General features: G+C 44.0%; 1 protein-coding gene and 1 pseudogene across 4 annotated transcripts in view; both read left to right on the top strand.

Moving 5' to 3' along the window:
* SEMA6A (semaphorin 6A) overlaps positions 1-19199 on the top strand; it is a 120583-nt gene extending 101384 nt beyond the window's left edge. For all 4 annotated transcript variants that reach the window (XM_010971519.3, XM_010971517.3, XM_010971518.3 and 1 more), the window contains one exon: positions 15529-19199. In XM_010971519.3, the coding sequence (XP_010969821.1) occupies positions 15529-16727 (1199 nt within the window). In that variant the 3' untranslated portion in view covers positions 16728-19199. The remainder of the gene's footprint in view (positions 1-15528) is intronic.
* On the top strand, positions 18094-19199 carry LOC105082050 (uncharacterized; annotated as a pseudogene).
* Positions 19200-20048: the final 849 nt, after the last annotated feature.

Raw genomic sequence — 20048 nt, 5'->3', positions numbered from 1 at the left:
TTAGAAGCAGTTCTGGCTACTTCTTTCTTGGTTTTGCCACATTTGAAAATATATATTATTTATTCATCCCATAACTCCTGAGGTGGTAATGAGCAGTTACAAAGGGGCTCTAATTACACAGGAATAAGACAGAAAATCCAGTTTATTTTTAGATCTGGCTTCTCTCCCCTCACCCCCTTCCCACAGCAATAGAAGAGCTTTCTTTTCTAGGTTAAGCAATACTGAGAATAGCCACTCTTGTGCCTCTTGTTTCTGGCCAAAAGTACCAGTGCTATAAAACCTGATTTCCAAGAAGACTGCAAGATGCCTGAGGAAATTAGCCATGTACAGATCTGTCGAGGGAGCCATGCAGCGTAGATGTATGATGTAAACGTGGACCACTGCTGCTTTTACGCAAGAATAAATCAGATTAGAAGAAAATCCCCTACTTCACTTTATTTTACAGAGTTCTTGTGAGCTCTCAGAAAACAGGTGAAACAGTCGATAGATACAAAGATGTTCCCCTCTGACTGGAAATGCCAGAACTGTAGTGAGCTTATGTATTTTGGGAAATCTTTGAAACAAGATATTATGACATTATTATATTTAGTCAAGAAGATGTGCTCATTACAGACAAGGAAAAGATACAGAAACAGAATTTAAATTAGAGATCAAATGAATAATTTAAACGAAAATGTACAGTAAATGCTGAATATATTTTAATCAATGTGCAAGCTACTTTGTAACAGCAATTTTTAGTTTGGGAAATAATATTCCAGTGAGATTCATAAGGTCTAGAAAGGATGGTGAGTAGACTGTCCACACTTAAATACCCATTTTATAAATCACAGAGTTTATCAACGGTCCTCTTTACAGCCAATTATTTATCCCTCAGATACATCACCGCCTCCAAGTAGGACATGTTGGATCTTGCATGTGATGATTTAGATGGCTCAGAGGCATGGCCTTCAAGAATACTGAATCACGTGGTGCAAAGTTAATGCCCTTTTCATTTCTCTATCCGTCTCCTCGGTTATGTCAGAGCAAAAGTCTTAGTTTACAAATCTAGAAACTTGCTACTGTCCCTTTTTGACAAAAGAACGGGCTTTGCCATGTGGCTGGAGCTAGCGGGAATGAACACGGTTTTGCTTTCGGTTGGTGTTATTTTTGTGGTTACCTTCTAGCTATGAAAAGTGACCCTTTTTTCCACTTACGATAGTGATATAAAGTTTCCACTTGAAAGACATTTTGAAGGTAATTTTTAAAATATTGACTAAACAGTAATGCAAGAAGTACAGGGATACAGAAATTCTAAAAGTAAATAACATGGTAGGTGAGACTCATGGGTTTCACTAGAATGGTGGCATTAGGAGTTGATGATGCAAGTTTGGATTAAACTCCTCCCAAAACTCTGCTTCTGGCATTTTGAAGGGGAGACTTAACAAGGGCCATACCTTCCGCCGGCTGGGCTAGCACTCCTCTGATTTCTCGTCCACCTACTGAGCTCTGTGATGAGGGATGAGAAGTTTGGTCAAGGAGGAATTTAGAGGAAAATGGATTTGGACTGAAAAGAAATGAGTCATCCTAGGCTTGTCAAGCATCTGGCAAGATGCTTCTCCAGACCAACAGTGAGCATCCAAGTACAGGCTGAAGCTGGTTATTTCTCAAGTGGTGGCCTGGGGAACGTCTACCTCCAGCATGCCTGCCTCCTGGCCCCGTTCCCCGTATCTGAGCTCCCGTGGGGTCCCTGGCCTGGCAGCAACCTACACTTGACCCTCCTTTCGCTTTTCTCTCTTTCAAACTTGACCTGTTCTGAGTCCCAGGCCGTTAGAGCCAGGCTATCTTCGTGAACAGGCTAAGAAATCCCACCTGAAGGGAGTACATTTGGTAACAGAGCCTAGCCCAACTGCTGTTGCATTTTAACAATTTGCAATGCTTCGAATCTAATGGACTGAGGATTTTTAAGCATCTCAGTTCTCCCAACAGGGAAAGTGATTTCTTGGCTCCTATCAAGTCATGTGAAGGTGATCTTGTGTACAGAGGAAATTACTGCCGATGGCGGTAGTAAAGGAAGAAAAATAGGCTTCTCTTGTCTTCCTGACTCCTCAACTTGGACTGTATTTTCTCTGCCATTTCTTCAGTAACATTAACATAACAACAATGTTTTCTGAGGAGTCGTCAAGCAGAATTTATTACTGGCTCCACCATGCAGTATTGGATGCCAGTAAGGAGTTAGAGGCCGTACAAGAGATAGACATGGTTTCTGTCCAAGAAATAGCGAGCCGCCAGACAGACGAAGCACACCAAGACACAAACATGCACCCGAAAGCCTTTATGGCCACTGCTGTCTCTTTGGGCAAGGCACAGCCCTGCGCGACAGACTTCAGAAAAAGCATCAGACAACTGAAGACACTTGGCCGAATGCACCGAGGACACAGCTTTTGGAAGCAGTTTCCCAGCCCGTTTTCCTTAGTCCTCCTGCTCAGTACCAATGTGAGAGTCACATATCCCCTGACAGGGAGGGTCAGGGAAGTGAAGGATGCCTGGGACGGGACTCGTCTTTAAAATCCGGGGGGAAAAGCTGGCAAACTCAGGCTCTTTTGAGCAGCCTGAGCTTTATTTCAAAAAAACTAACCCCGTGGTAATTTGCATAGCTCTTACTAGTAACACCTATAGGATCACAGCCATTTTTAAATGTGATGGAGAGCAGCCCAGTCCTGGAAGAGGACTCAGAGGAAGGGCTTGGAAGGGGTTCTGTCCGACGGAGAGGGGGCTCTAACTTCCACCTAACAACTGACAGCTAACTCAGTCAGAGAGGAACATGACGGTCAGGGCCAAGGGAACATGAGGAGATACAGAACTGGCCACTAACCTTTTGAATTGGAGTCTACTTATTTCAGTTTTTGAGGGTAGAGGAAAGGTGTCCTTCAAAGTTTGTAAGAAATTTGGCACCTAAGTTGCTGTTGTGGCTGATAATGAAAAAAATATATATACAATTCTGGAAATTTAGTCCATTAGTATATTTTTTAATTTGTTAAGTTGTGCTGTATCTGCCCTGTAAAGGTTTAGTATCCTTTTTATTACGCTCTGTTAAACTATTCTAATCTCCAGAAGTTTAGAGTGAGTCTAAAGAACATTTATGGGAACCGTTACAAGAAGCTCATTATTTGGAGGTAGAAGAGAAGCGTTGCTACATAAAATAGAGTGCCCAGGTAATCGTGAATTTCAGATAAACCATGAGTCATTTTTTAGTGTAAAACATTTACTAAAACATTATTATTTACCTGAAGTAAAAATTTAAACAGGTACTCTATTTATTTGCTACCTGGTAATCCTGTTGAAGAGGTTGCTGATAACTTATTCAGTGAGTATAAGATCTGGAGGAAATTTGCCCTTAAACGCTTAGAAAGTCTAGAATAACCCATATTAGAGGAATTAAAGTAAAACTTCCATTCTGTGAAAAATATTATCATTCTATTTAATTCCAGAGAATTGCCACTACAAATTATATATGTGTGCGAAATACGTTAGAGTAATTGAAAAGATTACTTCTGAAAGCAGGCTTTCAAATGCCACTTTTAAGTTGAAGAAGGCTTCGAAATCAAACTGTTCCTAAACGAGGACATGATTGAAATAGTTCCTTTCTAATTTCAATTTAACCTCAAATTTGTATCAACTGTTACATAAATTGTATTTTTTATTTTTCTTCTTTAATTATTATGGCTGCCTTTTCCCCTCGCCATTCCTCATTTCCATAACTTTGAAGGAGATGAACTGGAATCCAAAAAGCACACGAAATTAATAGTTAATTTAATAGAAAATGCAATAATGGTGACAGAAGCCCTAGTCTCAAAGAAAGGCAGAATGGCAGCCTTCCTGCCTTTTGTTCTTAATGCACTCAGTAGACATGCAGCAAACATGCTACAGAGAAGCCTTATGCTGCGTATTACAGGAGACACAAACCCTGCCCTCAAGGAGCTTGCAGGTTAGCAGGGGTTGCACACAGGTGACTCCCGGCTGGCAGCAGGGCAGAGTGAAGTCTGGGAGCGAGAGAAGTATATCATGGGCCAGAAGGGGAACTGAGATTGAAATGCTAGTCTGGAGCCTGAAAATTCATGCTGAGGGGGTGAGGCTCTACCTGTGGGTAGTGGGTGATCGGAAGATGGGTGGAAGGGAGAGAAAGCAGAGATCAAGAGTTTGGTAGATGATCGATATATAATAAATTAAATGTTCACTTACATTGGGTTATTCGTTACCTATACACAGTAAGTTTGGGAAATGGAATTTTGCATCCATTTTGGATCTGCAGGGCACTTCTCCACATCACTGGCATTTTCCATACCTGCTCCTTGCCAAGCTGAGAGCGCTGTCCCAGGTAAAGCCCCCAGCAAGCCCACCTCCAGACCTGGCTGTCTCTGTCACGTTGGTTAAACCACTGGGGCACGTGGCACGCGGCTGACTTCATCCAGAACAGATTTTGAAATCGGGGGAACTGACAAAGAAGTGATAATAGAATCCAGGGTGCTACCATTTACTTTTATTATATTAGCATTTCTTAATCACCTGCCAGAAAAGTAATCTACTTGTAGTCTCTGGCTTTCCTTTGAGAAACCAAGGAAAAAGATACCTTGAGGGCAAGTCAGGTGCTAGGCTCTGCTGCCCCGACATGGAAGTTTCCATGAGAGCATGGTGGGGGGAGGGGGGCAGGGACCGCAAAGCCCACATGGTTGGCTGTAATTCTTCCTACAGCCAGGCAGGCAGAGATGTAGATTTGATCTAATTAATTTTGTATCCTCTTGACAACTTGCTGAATTTATCTGAGGTCTTGATGAGATTATTGTGGAAAGGGTAGAAGGAGAAAAAGTTAAATGTCAACCCTGCAGAAAGCTGCTTCACCTCCCTGCCTACCTGAATCTGCACACCAATATTCGAATTTTCCTTTCCAAAGATACCAATTAAACCTTCTTCCTTCAGCTAACATCATTTTCTTTTCTCAAAAAAAAAAATTAAGGATTTAAATTATGATTGTGGAGACTTTAATTTTTTTTCTTTTAAAATCAGCAACTTAAACCTTCAGGTGTTGAAAAAAAAAATCCATTCACTTTCTAGAGGTACTTCTTACTTTAATCTGCAGCCACATCACCCTTGACGTGAATTCATTTTACCCCACCCTTCTCCTTCAGTCTTTTTTCCCATTCTCTCCTTATCTTTTGCACGAAAACACACACAAATGACACAGTTTTCTGACAGCTTAATGGAACTTTCAAGGACTTCGGGGACTAGGTTAGTCATGATCGTATTAACTGAACATCTGGTGTAGTTAAAAATTTGCTCTTTAATTACTTCGGCTGCACTATGTTCATCTAAAAGTTGTTTTGCCCTAACAATAAAATTGTGAAGAGTCAATTTATACTTTGGACCATGTGTAATGGGAAAATAATACTAGTTTTTTCTCAAAACTTTCTGATAGCCTCATTTCTTGGAGTTTAGGGGGAAAAAATGCATGTCATAGGTGTTCCTTTGCAAACCTCGCTGCTCCACAAAGCAGTCTAGCAAGAGCAAAATAGTGGACACTGGGAAACTTCCTAAAGACAGCTTCTCCTTTCTTGACATTATACATAAGAACGGCCTCAAAAGCCTCAAGAGTTGCTCAGAGTACATAGTTCATGCCATTGCCATACAGAGAAAGAGGACAGAAAAGTTGGATCCACGCGCTGGTCCCGGGGAGGTTACAGGCTGTGCTCACTTGAGTTAAAGTCCTGGACAGCGTGTGGACTGCACTGCCGGCCGGCCTGAGCAGACCCACAAGAACTGCATCATGTGGGTGCAAATCTCCCAGCACCTTCATCAGAGAAAGGCCCCGGAGTCAACTAGTGAAGTACAGTCGGATAAATTCAGAGATACTGGGTACACAGTACCTAGGCTCCTAATCGCTGTCAGAAAGCTAATTATGAGCAGTATGAAGTTTTGTCATCCCTAATTAATATTTCTTAAGCTCTCGTAAGTCTAGAACAACCTGGAAACAATCGTAAAGAGATTCCTTTTTAATGAGACAACAGGAATTTTCCACTGCAATTAATTTTACTTTTTTTTTAAAAGATGCATTCTTTTTCATTTATCTGCAGTTACATTTCCTCACTGAAGGCAGGGTTGGTCATTATGAACTGTACAGAAATCATGGAAGTTCCGTATAGTCACCACCGACAATGCATTATTAGGAGGGAAAATGGTGTCAAGAAATTTATAGGGCAGCAAAGTGCATTACGCCTAACCTTCTGGACATATTAGAGCTTGTCATTTCCAGCCTCTTGTTATTCATAAATAATAGATAACACTGGACACAATCCTCTGACATTTGTTAAGGTAATAAATACAGCCAAAATGCTGATGGGTCTTGCACTCCATGATTTAAAAGCATACAGCAGAAATTTAATGTAACTTAAAATGTCTTATGTAAGTCTATGGATTTGCAGATTCAGTTCAACTCAGCAGACCTGTAAGCACGGAGTTCCGCTGAGTGCACTGTTGTGCGAGGCATTTTTATGACTATGAAGCAGGACCTTAATTTAGGGAACAAAACATGAGCTCAGGTCCCTCTCCCCACCCACAGGAGAAAGAAGAGAATCTTCCTGAGTTTCTTATTCTCTTGTCTGATCACGTAGAGGTAGGGGGAAAGATCCCCAGAACCATTATCCAGTGTTGCTTGGTGGCTGTGCACCATTTGAGCCAAGGCGATTTGAAGGTGACATGAGATGCAGGCATTAAAGGAGGCTGCTCTCTTCGGTAGTGAGTTCCTCCTAAGATTCTGCTGCTTCTGTCCCTGGGACCCAGAACTGACTGGGCTGGCCCAACCTAGGACTCCCCTGGGCTCTGTAGTACCAACAGTACCTGATGGCCTCTATGACAGTGATGGGAGCATCAGAAACCCCCGTGTTTATGCTAGGGCAAACAAAGAGACTGCAGGCATTTTTCTAGCAACTTTCGGCTCCAGCAGATTGAGCTGATTTCTGTTACAGAACTAGTGGCACAACACTTGAGGACATATGTCAAGCTTCTGTCAGGTACCAAGGGGAAGTGTTACATTTGTCTGCCTCTCCAATGAAATCACATCAATTTTGTATTCCTTCTCAGAATGTGGCAACCACAGTACAGAAAATGTCATGCAGGAGACCCACTAAAGACTCATACTTTGAACACCAAGGAAGACTGCATTCATTCATTCATTCATTTCACAAATAATTCTGAAAGTCTGGCTATACACTGCCTCACTGGTGTCTGGGGTCGGACTTTAAAGCAAAACATTGATGTGTTTTCTGGAATATTATTCACATCATTTAGGGCAGTGCTTCTCAAGCTTCGGTGAGCATACGAATCATCTGGAGGCCTTGTTAAAACATAAATTTCTTAACCCAATCTCCAGAGAGTCTGATTCCGAAGGCCTGGGTAGGACCCAAGCATTTGTATCTCTAACAAGTTCCTGGTGATGCTGACTGAGTAACACTGATTGAGGACACTTTCCAAGTTGTATGGGCTGTCTTATTTAAGGTCACTTTCCATGATTTTGGTATATTTTTAAGTCCTTATTTTTCCATTCTTGGCTAACACAATTGAACCTAACCAAAGTGTAGCATTAAAATAGTCTGTCTGGGACGATGTAGTAGGCAGGTAACTTGTCAGAAATTCTAGAAACATTACATTATTAATTGAGCATTAATACATGCCCTGCACAATGCCAACCGCTTTACGTGCATTTGTTTATTTAATCTGTTTAGTCCTTCCAACAACATTCATCTCATTGCCAATGCTACTGGGGCTTAGAGAGACCGAGTTACTTGCCCAAGATCACAAAGCTAGTTAGTTATAGAGCCAATACTTAACTTTTGAGGTCACAAAGTCCTAGGTTTAAGTTCTTAACCAGTAACACCCGGCCACATCTATAACCCACATCCCAAGAACTATAATTCTAGCAAGTTTAAGTTGGCAGTTTTAGGAGTATTTAAACAAACTTATTTCCTCCTATTTGTTTTCTTTGCTTTGCAGAAAAAAAAAAAATCAAAGCACTGCAAATAAGCCAAAGAATCACCTGAATTTCACAATTTTATGAGGAGATCCACTTCCTTGTTTTGTAGCTTTGATGTCTCTTAGGAGAGCAAAGGAAGAAGATGAGATGAGGAAGGTGGAAAGTAGAAACGCTTTGCCTGGTTTCAAAAATTATTAGATGTTGAGCTTCTAGTCTTACCAGAAAGAAAACCTCAAAAAGAAAGAAAATAAACCATGTAAATTCTCCTAAAACTTTGCCCATCTGAAATAGGCATTACCTTTATAAAGACAGTAACAGATCTAGCACATGGAACATTCCAGAGTGTGGCTTTTAAGAATTGTATTATTGTGACAAGACCTCAGTCGCTGTTCTGGGTGTAGGGCTCCCACTGGCAGTGCCAAGTCTAAAATAAGGGAGCAGAGGAGGAACAGTGAACCCAGCACTCCCGATGGCACAGAGGGGAAAATGAATCTGTTTCCCCTACAAAAACATGTGAAATCGAATGAGTTACATACTCATTCTCCCTTTTCTCTCTGTGATCACATCCCAACCACCACCACCAAAAAAATGTATCGACTGGGTGATAGAAGTGGAAGTGGATTCATCTGCAGACAACCACAGTGTTATTTCAGTATGTGAGTTTTCAAATAGCCTCTGAACCAAGGATGTTCACCAGCCAGGAAGCTGCCTCTACTTTGGCATGGTCAGTCATGAATTTGATACATCTTGAAGACCATGGCCCTCCCGGTACCTAGACTTCTGCCTGCCAGGAAAAAAAAAAAAAAATTGAAAAGAAAAGAAAAAAGGGAAGTTTGAGTTATAAACTCTGAGCCCACTTCCATGGCTGCTGGCGCTTGAGTTTATTTCTAAGCCATCTGGTTCACATTATGCCGTAAGACAAGAAGAAGGCTGCTTCCTGCCGAGATAACCACAGAGAGCTCCCACTGCACTTTCCCTGTGGTCATCTCCATGGGCTGGGGTGTGGCTTTGAGGATAAACTGTCGCCAGTTAGGGTTTTTCCCCTATTTGTTGCCTTCTCTCCTTACTAGGGATTACAGCGGGCCCTCTGTGGTTAGCGGCCGTGATGCTTGGCCCGTGATGAGTTCATTCATTCATACTGCCTTGCAGGACTGTGAGGCTGGCATTTTGTTGCAATAAGATTTTCAAACAAGAAAAATTGGGTTGTTAGATTGCATTCACCCAAGTTGTTATGAGGATTTCAAGGAAATTAGAGGCTTGTCTCACTATAAAGCAGAATCAAGAGTCTATTTTTAGGGGATCCCGCTCTGGGGCTTTTCTTGGTGTTTTGCCATCTCTCTGAGCTCTCAGACCCAATGCGAAGCCCGCTCTGGCTCGGTGGTGGAGGAAGTGTCCATCCTCCTTTCTGCCTTTGCATATTTCTCTAAAGGACACAGAGAGGCTTTGTTGTCTTTGTGGTTACCGGGCCCGCTTTACACAGATGCCTATTAATCACTTCACTATGGAGACAGACACATCCATCATATCACAGCAGCTCTGAAACAGGCAGTCCAGTGAGCAGGGGTGAGAGGGGAAAGTGTGCACTTAACCGTTTCAAGGTACTGGCTGCCTGAGATCTCACGTACTCACTCAGCAAGGTAACCGCGGTGGGGATGGCTCTTCCTTGGAACTTAGTTTACTAGGTGCAACAGATTTCACGTATTTTTATTTGTCTGTTTTGCTTCGTTTTTTGATAGGACAGATAACATCTTCCAGCTATTTCTGTATGATGCAGGGGTTAAGTATAGTGGAAGACAGAGTCTTCATTTTAAAAACAGTAATAATTAAATTCAGGTGGACCAGCTGTGCTTTTTGATGTAAAGGTACCAAGGTACTGACTCTTTGAAGCCTGTAGTTTTTCTATAATGGACTCAACATGGAACAGAGTGTGCTGAAAGTCCACTTTCTCAGGCAAGAAGGCCCTTGAAATAGCATGTGAATTAACCAATAGCTTTTCCTTCTAAAACTGACATGTCTTCTAAACATCTTTTTCAGTCTTTCAAGGCTTTTCACAGCCTGCTTCCAAATAGTGCTTAACTCTCGCTCTTACTTCTCCTCTGCAAGTACCCGTTCATTCATGCATTCACTATTTATTTAACAGCTATTTACTGAGCACCTTTATGCCTGGGGATTCAGCAGGAAATCTCTCCCTCCTGGAGCTGTCTGGAGCAGTTTAGGTGTTAAAAAGAAACATAGGGCAGTATCATAGGGTGATGATTTCAGGACAGGGAAGGGCAGAGCTCAGGGGACACTTACAGAAGGAAGAGCTAAAGCTAACCTGTCTGAGGGAGCTGGAGAAGCTCATGTAAGCTAAATATCCCTGCTCTGACCCCTCACCTCTGGGTAGGTGAGCAGGGATATTCTGGGCAGAGGGAACAGCCTGTGTGAAATCCCAGAAGCAAGCGAGAATGCAGCAGAGGGCTGGTGCCTAGAGCGTAAGACAGTAGGAGGGAGCTGGACGAGCCATTTTTGAACACAGCCTTCATTTTCCTCCCTCCCATGCCTTGGGTCCCAGTTGCGCTCCACTTCAGAGACAACCTACCCACCATGAAGGCTTAGCTCAAACGCCACCTCCTACAGAAAGCCTCTGTCCGTACTGAAGTAGAAGCGATGCATCTCACGATGCTTCCACACTTTGGGTGCACTGTCTGAGTACGCGCCCGCCTTCTCCCCTACTAGACCTTAGGGTTTGTGCCTCCTTCACCTGTCTCCCCAGCACCTAGTACGCTGCTCTCGTCCTTGCTCAGTAGATGTTCTCTGAAGGCGGCCACGAGATGCCTGGAGCCCAAACCTTGTTGGTCCAAGAGAGTGACAGTCACATCACAATCCAAACTTGAGTTAGGAGAGCATCTTTTCTGAGGCACGTTGTCCCAGAGCCTGGCGCTGGGCCCCCCGTGCAGACTAGAGGCAACGGTAGAGAACCCACGAGCAGGACTACCAGAAAGCATTATTTAAATAAGGAATGTGATGTTTGAAATTTCAAAACGCATTGACACGGTCATTCTAGGAAAAATCAGAACCATGCTGGACTTCCCTTATTTTATAGTTTATAATTGTTCTTAGTTGAAATTACATATTGTAGGGCCTGGAGGGTGGGGCTGTTCATAATCTCTTCATTGCTTCTGCCTCTAACGAGCTTCAGACTGCCCTCCTGAGACCTTCTAGCATCCCTCCGGCACCTGGAAACTCTCACCTCGGGGCGGGGTGGAGGGGGAAACAGTGGAGATTCTATTCTTCCTCAGTTCTGCCAATTTAAGGCATGATTTCAGAGAAATCTCTAAGCCATTGTGTGTCTTGCTTCCTGCAAAAGGAAGGTGGAAAGAATAACCATTTAGCACCTCATGACTGGTGAGAAATAGCTGGCGGTTAATGAATCAATGCAGAAGGCTTTTCAGATACTGTTTTCATTACTAATGCCCCGTTTTCAACTGGTGAGAGCAGAAGGCCCCAGGGTTGGCAGAGGAAGGCATTTCAATATCCCAGGGTGGGGAAACCAACTGACTGGTCCCTCTCCAGTGGGGGACTCCTGTGGGAGGAGTGTACCGCCCGACGCAGGCCCTCCCGCTTCCCCAGGGTTTCAGTGCAGCATCTGAAGCAATGATGTTCATCCAGCTCCAACCCTGCATCCTTTGCATTTGAATTATCCAGTTCCACTGGAGTACTCGGTTGATACCAATAACCCATTTACCCTCTTCTTCTCTTCTGGAGTTACCCCAGAACAAATGTCTTTTCATTTTAAAAATAGTTTATTTTATTATTATTTTGAATACATGCTGAGCACCCTTGTAGATTTCTTTTGTCTAACAGATGTTAGTATGATTATGTTCTGTTATATGACTGGAGATATAATTCGTTTCTGTGACTTCAGAAGCATGGTTATGCCTGGTCACTGCAAAGAAGACCCACCAAGTTTAGAAGTCCAGTTTAAAACGTCACTGCAATGTACTGCAAAACCCATTTATTTAATAATCATTTATTAAGTGCCCAACTAAGAGCTCTGGGGATGGGGAGGATCATAAATGCATATAAAATATGGTCCCTGCCCTCAAGGAGCTGACTGCAGGATTGTTATCCCACTTTGGAGTCTAACAATAATCGCTGTGTTTTGCTCAACACTTCACGCTGTTGCTGTTTTACTTATTTCAAAATTCAGGACCTACAGGCAGTCCTGAAACAGAGGTACACATTCCCTGATGTTGCCCCAACATATCATCCCTCTGGCAACGTCTGGACAGCCCAAGGCCTGGAGCTGCGAAGAACAGGTCCATCCCTCTCCTTCCTAGCAAACGTCATCTAACAGCGCAGCAGTGACTGTTCCTCTGAAGCCCTGGGGAGCTACTAACCCACTGCTTCTCTTCTGCAGCTTCCTCTGACCTTTAGATTTGCCCAGCAAACTACAGCACTTAAGCTCTTTCTTATTCATTACTTTAGTTGATTCTTGTAACAACCCATTAAGGCATTAAGATGAAGTGTGTTAACCCCACATTACAGATGAAAACACTGAGGCCCAGAGATGTTCAGTCACTTGCCAAAGGGTCACCCAGCAGTAATGGGAGCCTAAGACTCCAGGCCTTTGGAGATCTCTAATGTTGCCTGAACGCACCCCAAGCCTGACAAGTCGGGGGTGTTCAGTCCTTCACAGTGACCAACGGCACAAAGTTGATCTGATCATTTCCACAGCTATGCTTTTGCCCTCTTTCATGATATAAGCAGAAAGCTTTAAGTTTGGACAGCATTTTCCAGAAGTAACTTTTAATGTCTTATCTTCTTGACTTTGCTTTCAACTCAATCTCTGATCTGTTTCTAACTTTGGACATAGGGTTTCTGAACTTGCATAAGCAGATGAGGGAAGCCACCTGCTTCATGGTAGATATCTCACTATTTACATAACAAAATGAGACAGACAGAGCTGTCTGGGACACCATTTTTCTCAAAGGTCAGACTCCGCTTGATTTGTTAACAACCAAAAACCTGAACTCAAATGTCATCCACTAAAAAAAGAGTTTTTCCCAGGGAAAGAGCAAGTGGGGTCCTGGCGTCTAAGATAGTCAAGGACCTTCTAAAAGAAGACTATTTGGGAGCTAAAAGTAAAGTTAAGAAGCAATGGATGTACTTGACAATTTTGGAGCTTTCCCAATTAAAAAATAAATGGAAGAAATGGATTGCTAGCCTTATTCTTTCTATGGTCCTCTTAAGCTGAAACAGTAATTTAAATTGTAAAATGTCAAAGTCAATTATATTAACTACCTATTACTACAAGTTTACCGGAAAGACACAGCTCCCATAAACACAGTTGCCTGGAAGGGATCTGTGAAATAACCCACTGCTATGAACAAGTTTATCTAGTATTCTGCATCTGTAGGGTCTAGCCCGTGTAACATCCCACTGACATCACCAAGTCAATCAGCGAAATTAAACCCATTTTATTCACAGGTGTATGTTTTTGTGCCATTCTATGTAGGTGGTTAAAAAAAAAAACAAAGATGTTCAGTAGAACCCCACGCAAAATCAAAACTGAAAGAAAATCAGTTGCTATTTTAGCATTACAATAAGGAAATGAAAATTTAAGGAAGAAATTTTCATTAGCACAGTTCCTTGGTGAGTAGGTATTAAAATACATTTGGATGTGAGACACTCCACTGTTTGGGTAGCTCCACATCATAGAAGGTGTGAGTTATAGCTGCATTTCCTGCTGGTTTTCTGCTTCACAGTTTCTACCCCTTAAAAGTTCATGAAGATAAATCTGGAAATATTTGAAAAGTGTCACATCTGGAAATTATTCAGTGTCTTACCATCTTACACTCTCCTTTCCCTGGGGTGAACTGCTTCTCCTGCCCCTCACTACCAAGCGCACGTGTGTAATCACAGAATCTTCGTTTCTCAAGAGGTATTTGCTGCTTCTATTTATTCCCCACCTTAAGCCAGAATCCTTTGTCACAGGACAATCATTTCCACAGCAACCAAGTGTGATGTCACAACTGAGGGGAGGAGGACTGTTCACAAAGAAAAGAGAAGGCTATGTTTTCTTCTTCAGGATACAGTTACTGAGTCTTAAAACCATCGCTTCACTAACTAAAATATTTTAGTGGAAAAACCCCATGACAAAGCTGCGTTACTTCAAGGTCTCAGCTGTGACACACAAAGCGTTTCCGCAGAAGTTTAAGGGTTGTGCGTTGTGGGTTTGGGAAGGCGTAGAGATTTTTATTTCATTTCATTCTAATTCTGTACCACTGATAAGTGCCAGTAAAATACATTAAACATATCCCAGAAAGACTTGATTCAGTAGATGAAAAATGTGTCTCCTGAGACCAGAGAAGGTACATTTTCTGTCTTACTATCATTTCCATAATAGGAACAATGTTTACATTTCCTCAGCCAGGGCAGAGCCTCTAATGTATTCATGTTCTTTCATTCTCCAGAGGCAGGAACTGAGGTATTTGAGATTTTATTTTTTAGCTACTGCATCAAGCACTTAAGATCTGACAACTGTGGTGTGTTGTCTCACTTGGTATTAAAAAAATAAAAGCTTCAGTGTTTGCATTTGATTAGAGTCTCTCAGCTTGGTGGCTGATTAAGCAGGAATGGGGAGAGCAACGTTCTTCAGAAGCACAGCATCTTGGTTAATGCGGTGTAAGATTATTGACGGCTATAGTCACGTAATTTTTATTAAATTGAAGAGATTAGCTCTGCTGAAGAACCTCACCATGACAGCAAAGTCTAGCCGTAATAATGAGACCTGACACTTCTCAAACCCACTACAGGGCCCCAAATGCTCTCTTTTTCTTATTATTCTTTCAGTTCAAGTAAGGGAACCACTTCACTCAAATATTCAATGTATTTACCTGAAATTGAGTGTGCGTGGGGTGTTTTTTTGTTTTTTGTGGTTTTTTTTGGAGAGGTGATGCAAAATCAGCATAAACATTGTAATCTCTGAGCTTTAACTATTCTCTTTCACTGTAAGTGATACACAGCCTTTCCCCAGCTGCCTGAAATGCTAACATAGCTTTTCTCCAAGTGGACGCCATGGTGCTCATAAAGAAGTCACCCGAGAAGAAGACCCTGGAAGCCTGGAGTGTCGCACGATTTGTTCATTTAACACGTGTGAAATTGTTGCCTCTTCCCCCAGACTCAAAATGTCTCCCAATTTTAAGGGGGGAAGACTGGCAAAAAGATGAAGAGGGAAAGAGGGGTATATTTTGGAAAGGGGAAAGCTGCTATATTCCAAAGAGTGAAGCAAAGTAGAAAGAGCACCACGTACTAGAAAGAGGGAAAAGCATTTTCCAGCACACAAAGAAGGCAACAACATGCTTGGGGGTGGGGTGGGGAGGATTAATTAGCTAATGTTTGGCAAGCTGCGCCTCGATGACAAGTTCTGCAGAGGTGCTATTGTCACTTATTACTGTTATTAATTAACAGGGTGAATGCCAAACAAAAAATAAGCCACGCGGTGTGCTTTCATTTCTCAACACCATCTGCGGTATCTTTTGCAGGAGTGATTCGGGAAAGTTACCTCAAAGGCCATGACCAGCTCGTCCCTGTCACCCTCCTGGCCATTGCGGTCATTCTGGCTTTCGTCATGGGGGCCGTCTTCTCGGGCATCATCGTCTACTGCGTCTGCGATCACCGGCGCAAAGACGTGGCCTCCGTGCAGCGCAAGGAGAAGGAGCTCAGCCACTCGCGCCGCGGCTCCATGAGCAGCGTCACCAAGCTCAGCGGCCTCTTTGGGGACACCCAGTCCAAAGACCCGAAGCCGGAAGCCATCCTCACGCCACTCATGCATAATGGCAAGCTCGCCACTCCCAGCAACACGGCCAAGATGCTCATCAAGGCCGACCAGCACCACCTGGACCTGGCCGCCCTGCCCACCCCAGAGTCCACCCCAACGCTGCAACACAAGCGCAAGCCCAGCCGCGGCAGCCGCGAGTGGGAAAGGAACCAGAACCTCATCAACGCCTGCACCAAGGACATGCCCCCGATGGGCTCCCCGGTGATCCCCACGGACCTGCCCCTTCGGGCCTCCCCCAGCCACATCCCCAGCGTGGTGGTGCTGCCCATCACGCAGCAGGGCTACCAGCATGAGTACGTGGACCAGCCCAAAATGAGCGAGGTGGCCCAGATGGCGCTGGAGGACCAGGCGGCCACCCTGGAGTATAAGACCATCAAGGAACATCTCAGCAGCAAGAGTCCCAACCATGGGGTGAACCTGGTGGAGAACCTGGACAGCCTGCCCCCCAAAGTCCCCCAGCGGGAGGCCTCCCTGGGCCCGCCCGGAGCCTCCCTGTCTCAGAACGGCCTGAGCAAGCGGCTGGAGATGCACCACTCCTCGTCCTACGGGCTTGACTATAAGAGGAGCTACCCCACGAACTCGCTCACGAGAAGCCACCAGGCCGCCACGCTCAAAAGAAACAATACTAACTCCTCCAATTCCTCCCATCTCTCCAGAAACCAGAGCTTTGGCCGGGGAGACAACCCGCCCCCAGCCCCGCAGAGGGTGGACTCCATCCAGGTGCACAGCTCCCAGCCCTCGGGCCAGGCCGTGACTGTTTCGAGGCAGCCCAGCCTCAACGCCTACAACTCACTGACGAGGGCGGGGCTGAAGCGCACACCCTCCCTAAAGCCGGACGTGCCCCCCAAACCTTCCTTTGCCCCCCTTTCCACATCCATGAAGCCCAATGATGCGTGTACATAATCCCAGGGGGAGGGGTCATGTGTCGAACCAGCAGGAAAGGCGAGGCGCCCGCTCAGCTCGGCGAGGTTCTCGGCTGCTGAGTACCCACCCGACCAGGACGGCCGCAGCGGCGCCCGGGACACTGGGTCCTCCCCTGCGACGCTGGCGGGGGGGGGGGGGGGCCTCTGGAGAACTGGGCCATGCGGTTCGGTGAAGGTTCGCGACGCGGGACTCACCTCCATCCTCTTCCTTCACTCTCCCCCCACACTCCACAACAGGTCGGACTCACGAAAGACTTCAGTCAGCATCACAAACATGAGCCAAAAGCACATACCCACCCAGCCACCCCCCCTCCCACATGTGCGCCTGCGCGCCCGCGTGCACGCACGCGCACACACGTACACGTACACACACGTGAACTGCAAGTGCAACATTTTGTCCGGGACTGCACGGGGCGCCGCCCAGCTGGGCTAGCGTCCCAACCTGCAAAACACAAATACATTTTTAAAAATCATGAAACTTAAAAAGACAAAAAAAAAAAAATAAAGAATTCATTGATAATTCTAACTCAGACTTTAACAATGGCAGAAGTTTACTATGCGCAGATACTGTGAAATGCCCACCAGTGTTACAGCTTTCTGTTATAGCAGATGAATGCCATGTTGGGCGACTATGCCATAGATTTCTGCTCCTCTCTTTTTAATGAAATAACGTGACCGTTAACGCAAGTAACTCTTTATTTATTGTTCACCCTTTTTTTTTTCCTTAAGGAAAGGACTCTTCCACATACCATCCTCTGAACAGCTCTTCAGAAAGCCCCTTGACAGTTAAAACTATTTAACGTGAAATCCATTAACTGGAATAATTGAGTTTCTTTATTTTTACAATAAATTCACTGAGTAAATAAGTTGGAGCTGGAATTCTGCACTTTGTGTTTGGACTGTCTTATCTCTAGCTAAAGGAAAACCTTAAGGGGAATATTTATTTCAATCTACCAGTTAATGTGCTGGTCAGGTCTCTGGCCTGTAACATGCAAAAGAGTAACTAGTTTAGAAGTCCTTCCAGATCCTAACTTCTAATGCAACCAGGAGAGGAACTTTCAGAATGGCACATCATGTCCCATTGCTGCCAACATGGCATTGTCAGTGGTTCCTACTTTCTGTGAAGGCACCAGCTTGTGATACGCCATCTCATTTCACCTTGCATGTGAGACAGCAAACAAAATCCACCAATGGTGTGAACTAATTAATATGCTGGCTGCTATCTTGCATAAATTAATGGTTTGATCACACAGGTTTTTCGTGGGGTTACATCTGTGAATAGCCTGTTTTCCACATGTAAATTTGTGCCTTACACCCTGAGTTGTGTACACTTGTAAACTGTCATTATGATAAACTTTTCCCCCCTTGGAAATAAATGCAGATATTTATTTAACCCTCCCTCCCTCTCCCCATCCCCACTCCAGCCTTCTGGAAGATTAGAGTCCAGCAGATGGAAGAAGAATGCAGCGGTGATGGTTCTAATCCTGCAGCCTGGGAAAGCTGGGCGGCACCACACCCTCAGATTCACACTTCCTTCTAGTTGTGCCAACTCCAGCCACCCTCTGGCCATGCTGCCAAGCATGGATCCCAGTGTTGTGGGTGGCAAATCCCCTTTCTCCCCCCAGAGCTCCCTGCTCCCCTTGTATTTTCAGATCATTTCAACATGGTGATACCCTCATTAGCCAGCAGAAAAGGGACTCCTGTCCCAGTCCTCATTTCTGCTGTGTCCGCTGCCTGGAGAACACCCCATGTGAGGCTGGGCAGGCACCTGGGAGGAGTCTCCAAGCCATGTGCTCAGCATGCACGTGCAATGTACACAAAGAAATGACAGTGGAAATAGATGCAGGCAGGCTGGTCCCTGCAGTGATTAATGAGCAACTCCAAGTACAAGGCCAACCACAATGGATGCTGCAAAAAAAAACCTTGACTGGGGCAAAAGGTTTTTAATTTTTTTAATTTCTTTATCCGTTTTCTTGTTATTGTTTGGAGGGGGAGGGGGTGGGGCGTGTGTTTTTCCCCTTGGTTTTCATTAGCTCGAGCACACACAAGGGACTTTTGTTTACTCTATCACGAACAAAAGAATTGTCAACATAGTGTAAACCAGGCACACTGTTGTTGGTTGTTACTGTTTTTTTAAACAACTAAACCGTATTTGATGGTCTCTTTGTCTCCTTTTCATTTCTGGTTTGACCTTCTGGGTTTAGTTTTGTCCTTAAAGAAAACTTTAAAAAAAAACAGTTTGGGATAATTTTGAATTGACTGGTGAGAAGTGGTACCTCTATAATCAGAATGAGACCTGGATGTATAGCCAGGGCACGTGCACAGCCTTTGTTCCAAACATCCTTTGCAGTTTTGCTATTGTTTAGGATCGGTTTTTGTCGTTCTTGTGTTATGTTATCGGTTTTTGTTTTGTTTTGTATTGTTTTGTTAGTAAAATCAGTGTACTCTGAAACCATGAAACTTTTCTAGAAATAGAAATATTGTTTTCTCCCTTCTATTTTCTCTAGAAATGCCGAACTTAGGAAGGTGATGGGTACATATCACCCTGCTACCTTCTTCCCCAAGCTTCACTCCCAGGGTACTGAGGTGCAGCCCCTACTCTCTCAACCCATCATTGCCTCAGCTGTTTAGCTCTGGGTCCTAACTTCCACCCCAATCCCTGCATCCCACAGCCCATCACTTGTGGTGTTAACCCTAAAATGCCCACAAGTATTGAGCGGGTCTTCTGCATTTTTTTACCTTTTTCTTTTGTTCCCCATGGCATATGGGGGGAGGGTCCATGAACCTGAGTGTGCCTTTGCTTTCCACCCTTGCTCGACACTGGTAGATGCAACAAACTCAGATTTATATTTGTTGTAAAGTTGTAAAAATATTGTGATGTCACCAATTTTCCTTCCATCTCCACATCCCCTAACATCTGATTCACGACTTAATGTATGTTGTAAAAAAGAAAAAAAAAGAGAAGAAAAAAGGGAAAAAAGACAAAAAAAAAAAAAAAAAAGGCCAGGAAAAGGCTCTTTATTACTTAAAAGTAATAAAACAAGACTGTTCTACATTCTCTTTGGTGTCCTGAATGCTTTTATTTATCTCATAATTGTTCGCTTTTCACCTGGACCCTTTTGGGCCAGGAGTCCACTCTTTCCTCCATCTCTATTTGGTTTCCAAAACATAAATCACAACATAGTTAGACCCATTTGTTTGCAGTCCCCACACTCTGCTCCCCAAATTATTGATGTGTTCTCCCTGCCTGCACCCAGCCTGGAGCAGAATCGGAGCAGAAGCCACCGGTAATTAAAAGGCA

The sequence above is a fragment of the Camelus bactrianus genome, chromosome 3 (assembly GCF_048773025.1).
Source record: "Camelus bactrianus isolate YW-2024 breed Bactrian camel chromosome 3, ASM4877302v1, whole genome shotgun sequence".
NCBI classification, from domain to species: Eukaryota; Metazoa; Chordata; class Mammalia; order Artiodactyla; family Camelidae; genus Camelus; species Camelus bactrianus.
The sequence above is the reverse complement of the archived record's forward strand: the minus strand, read 5'-3'. Positions and strand labels throughout refer to the sequence as shown.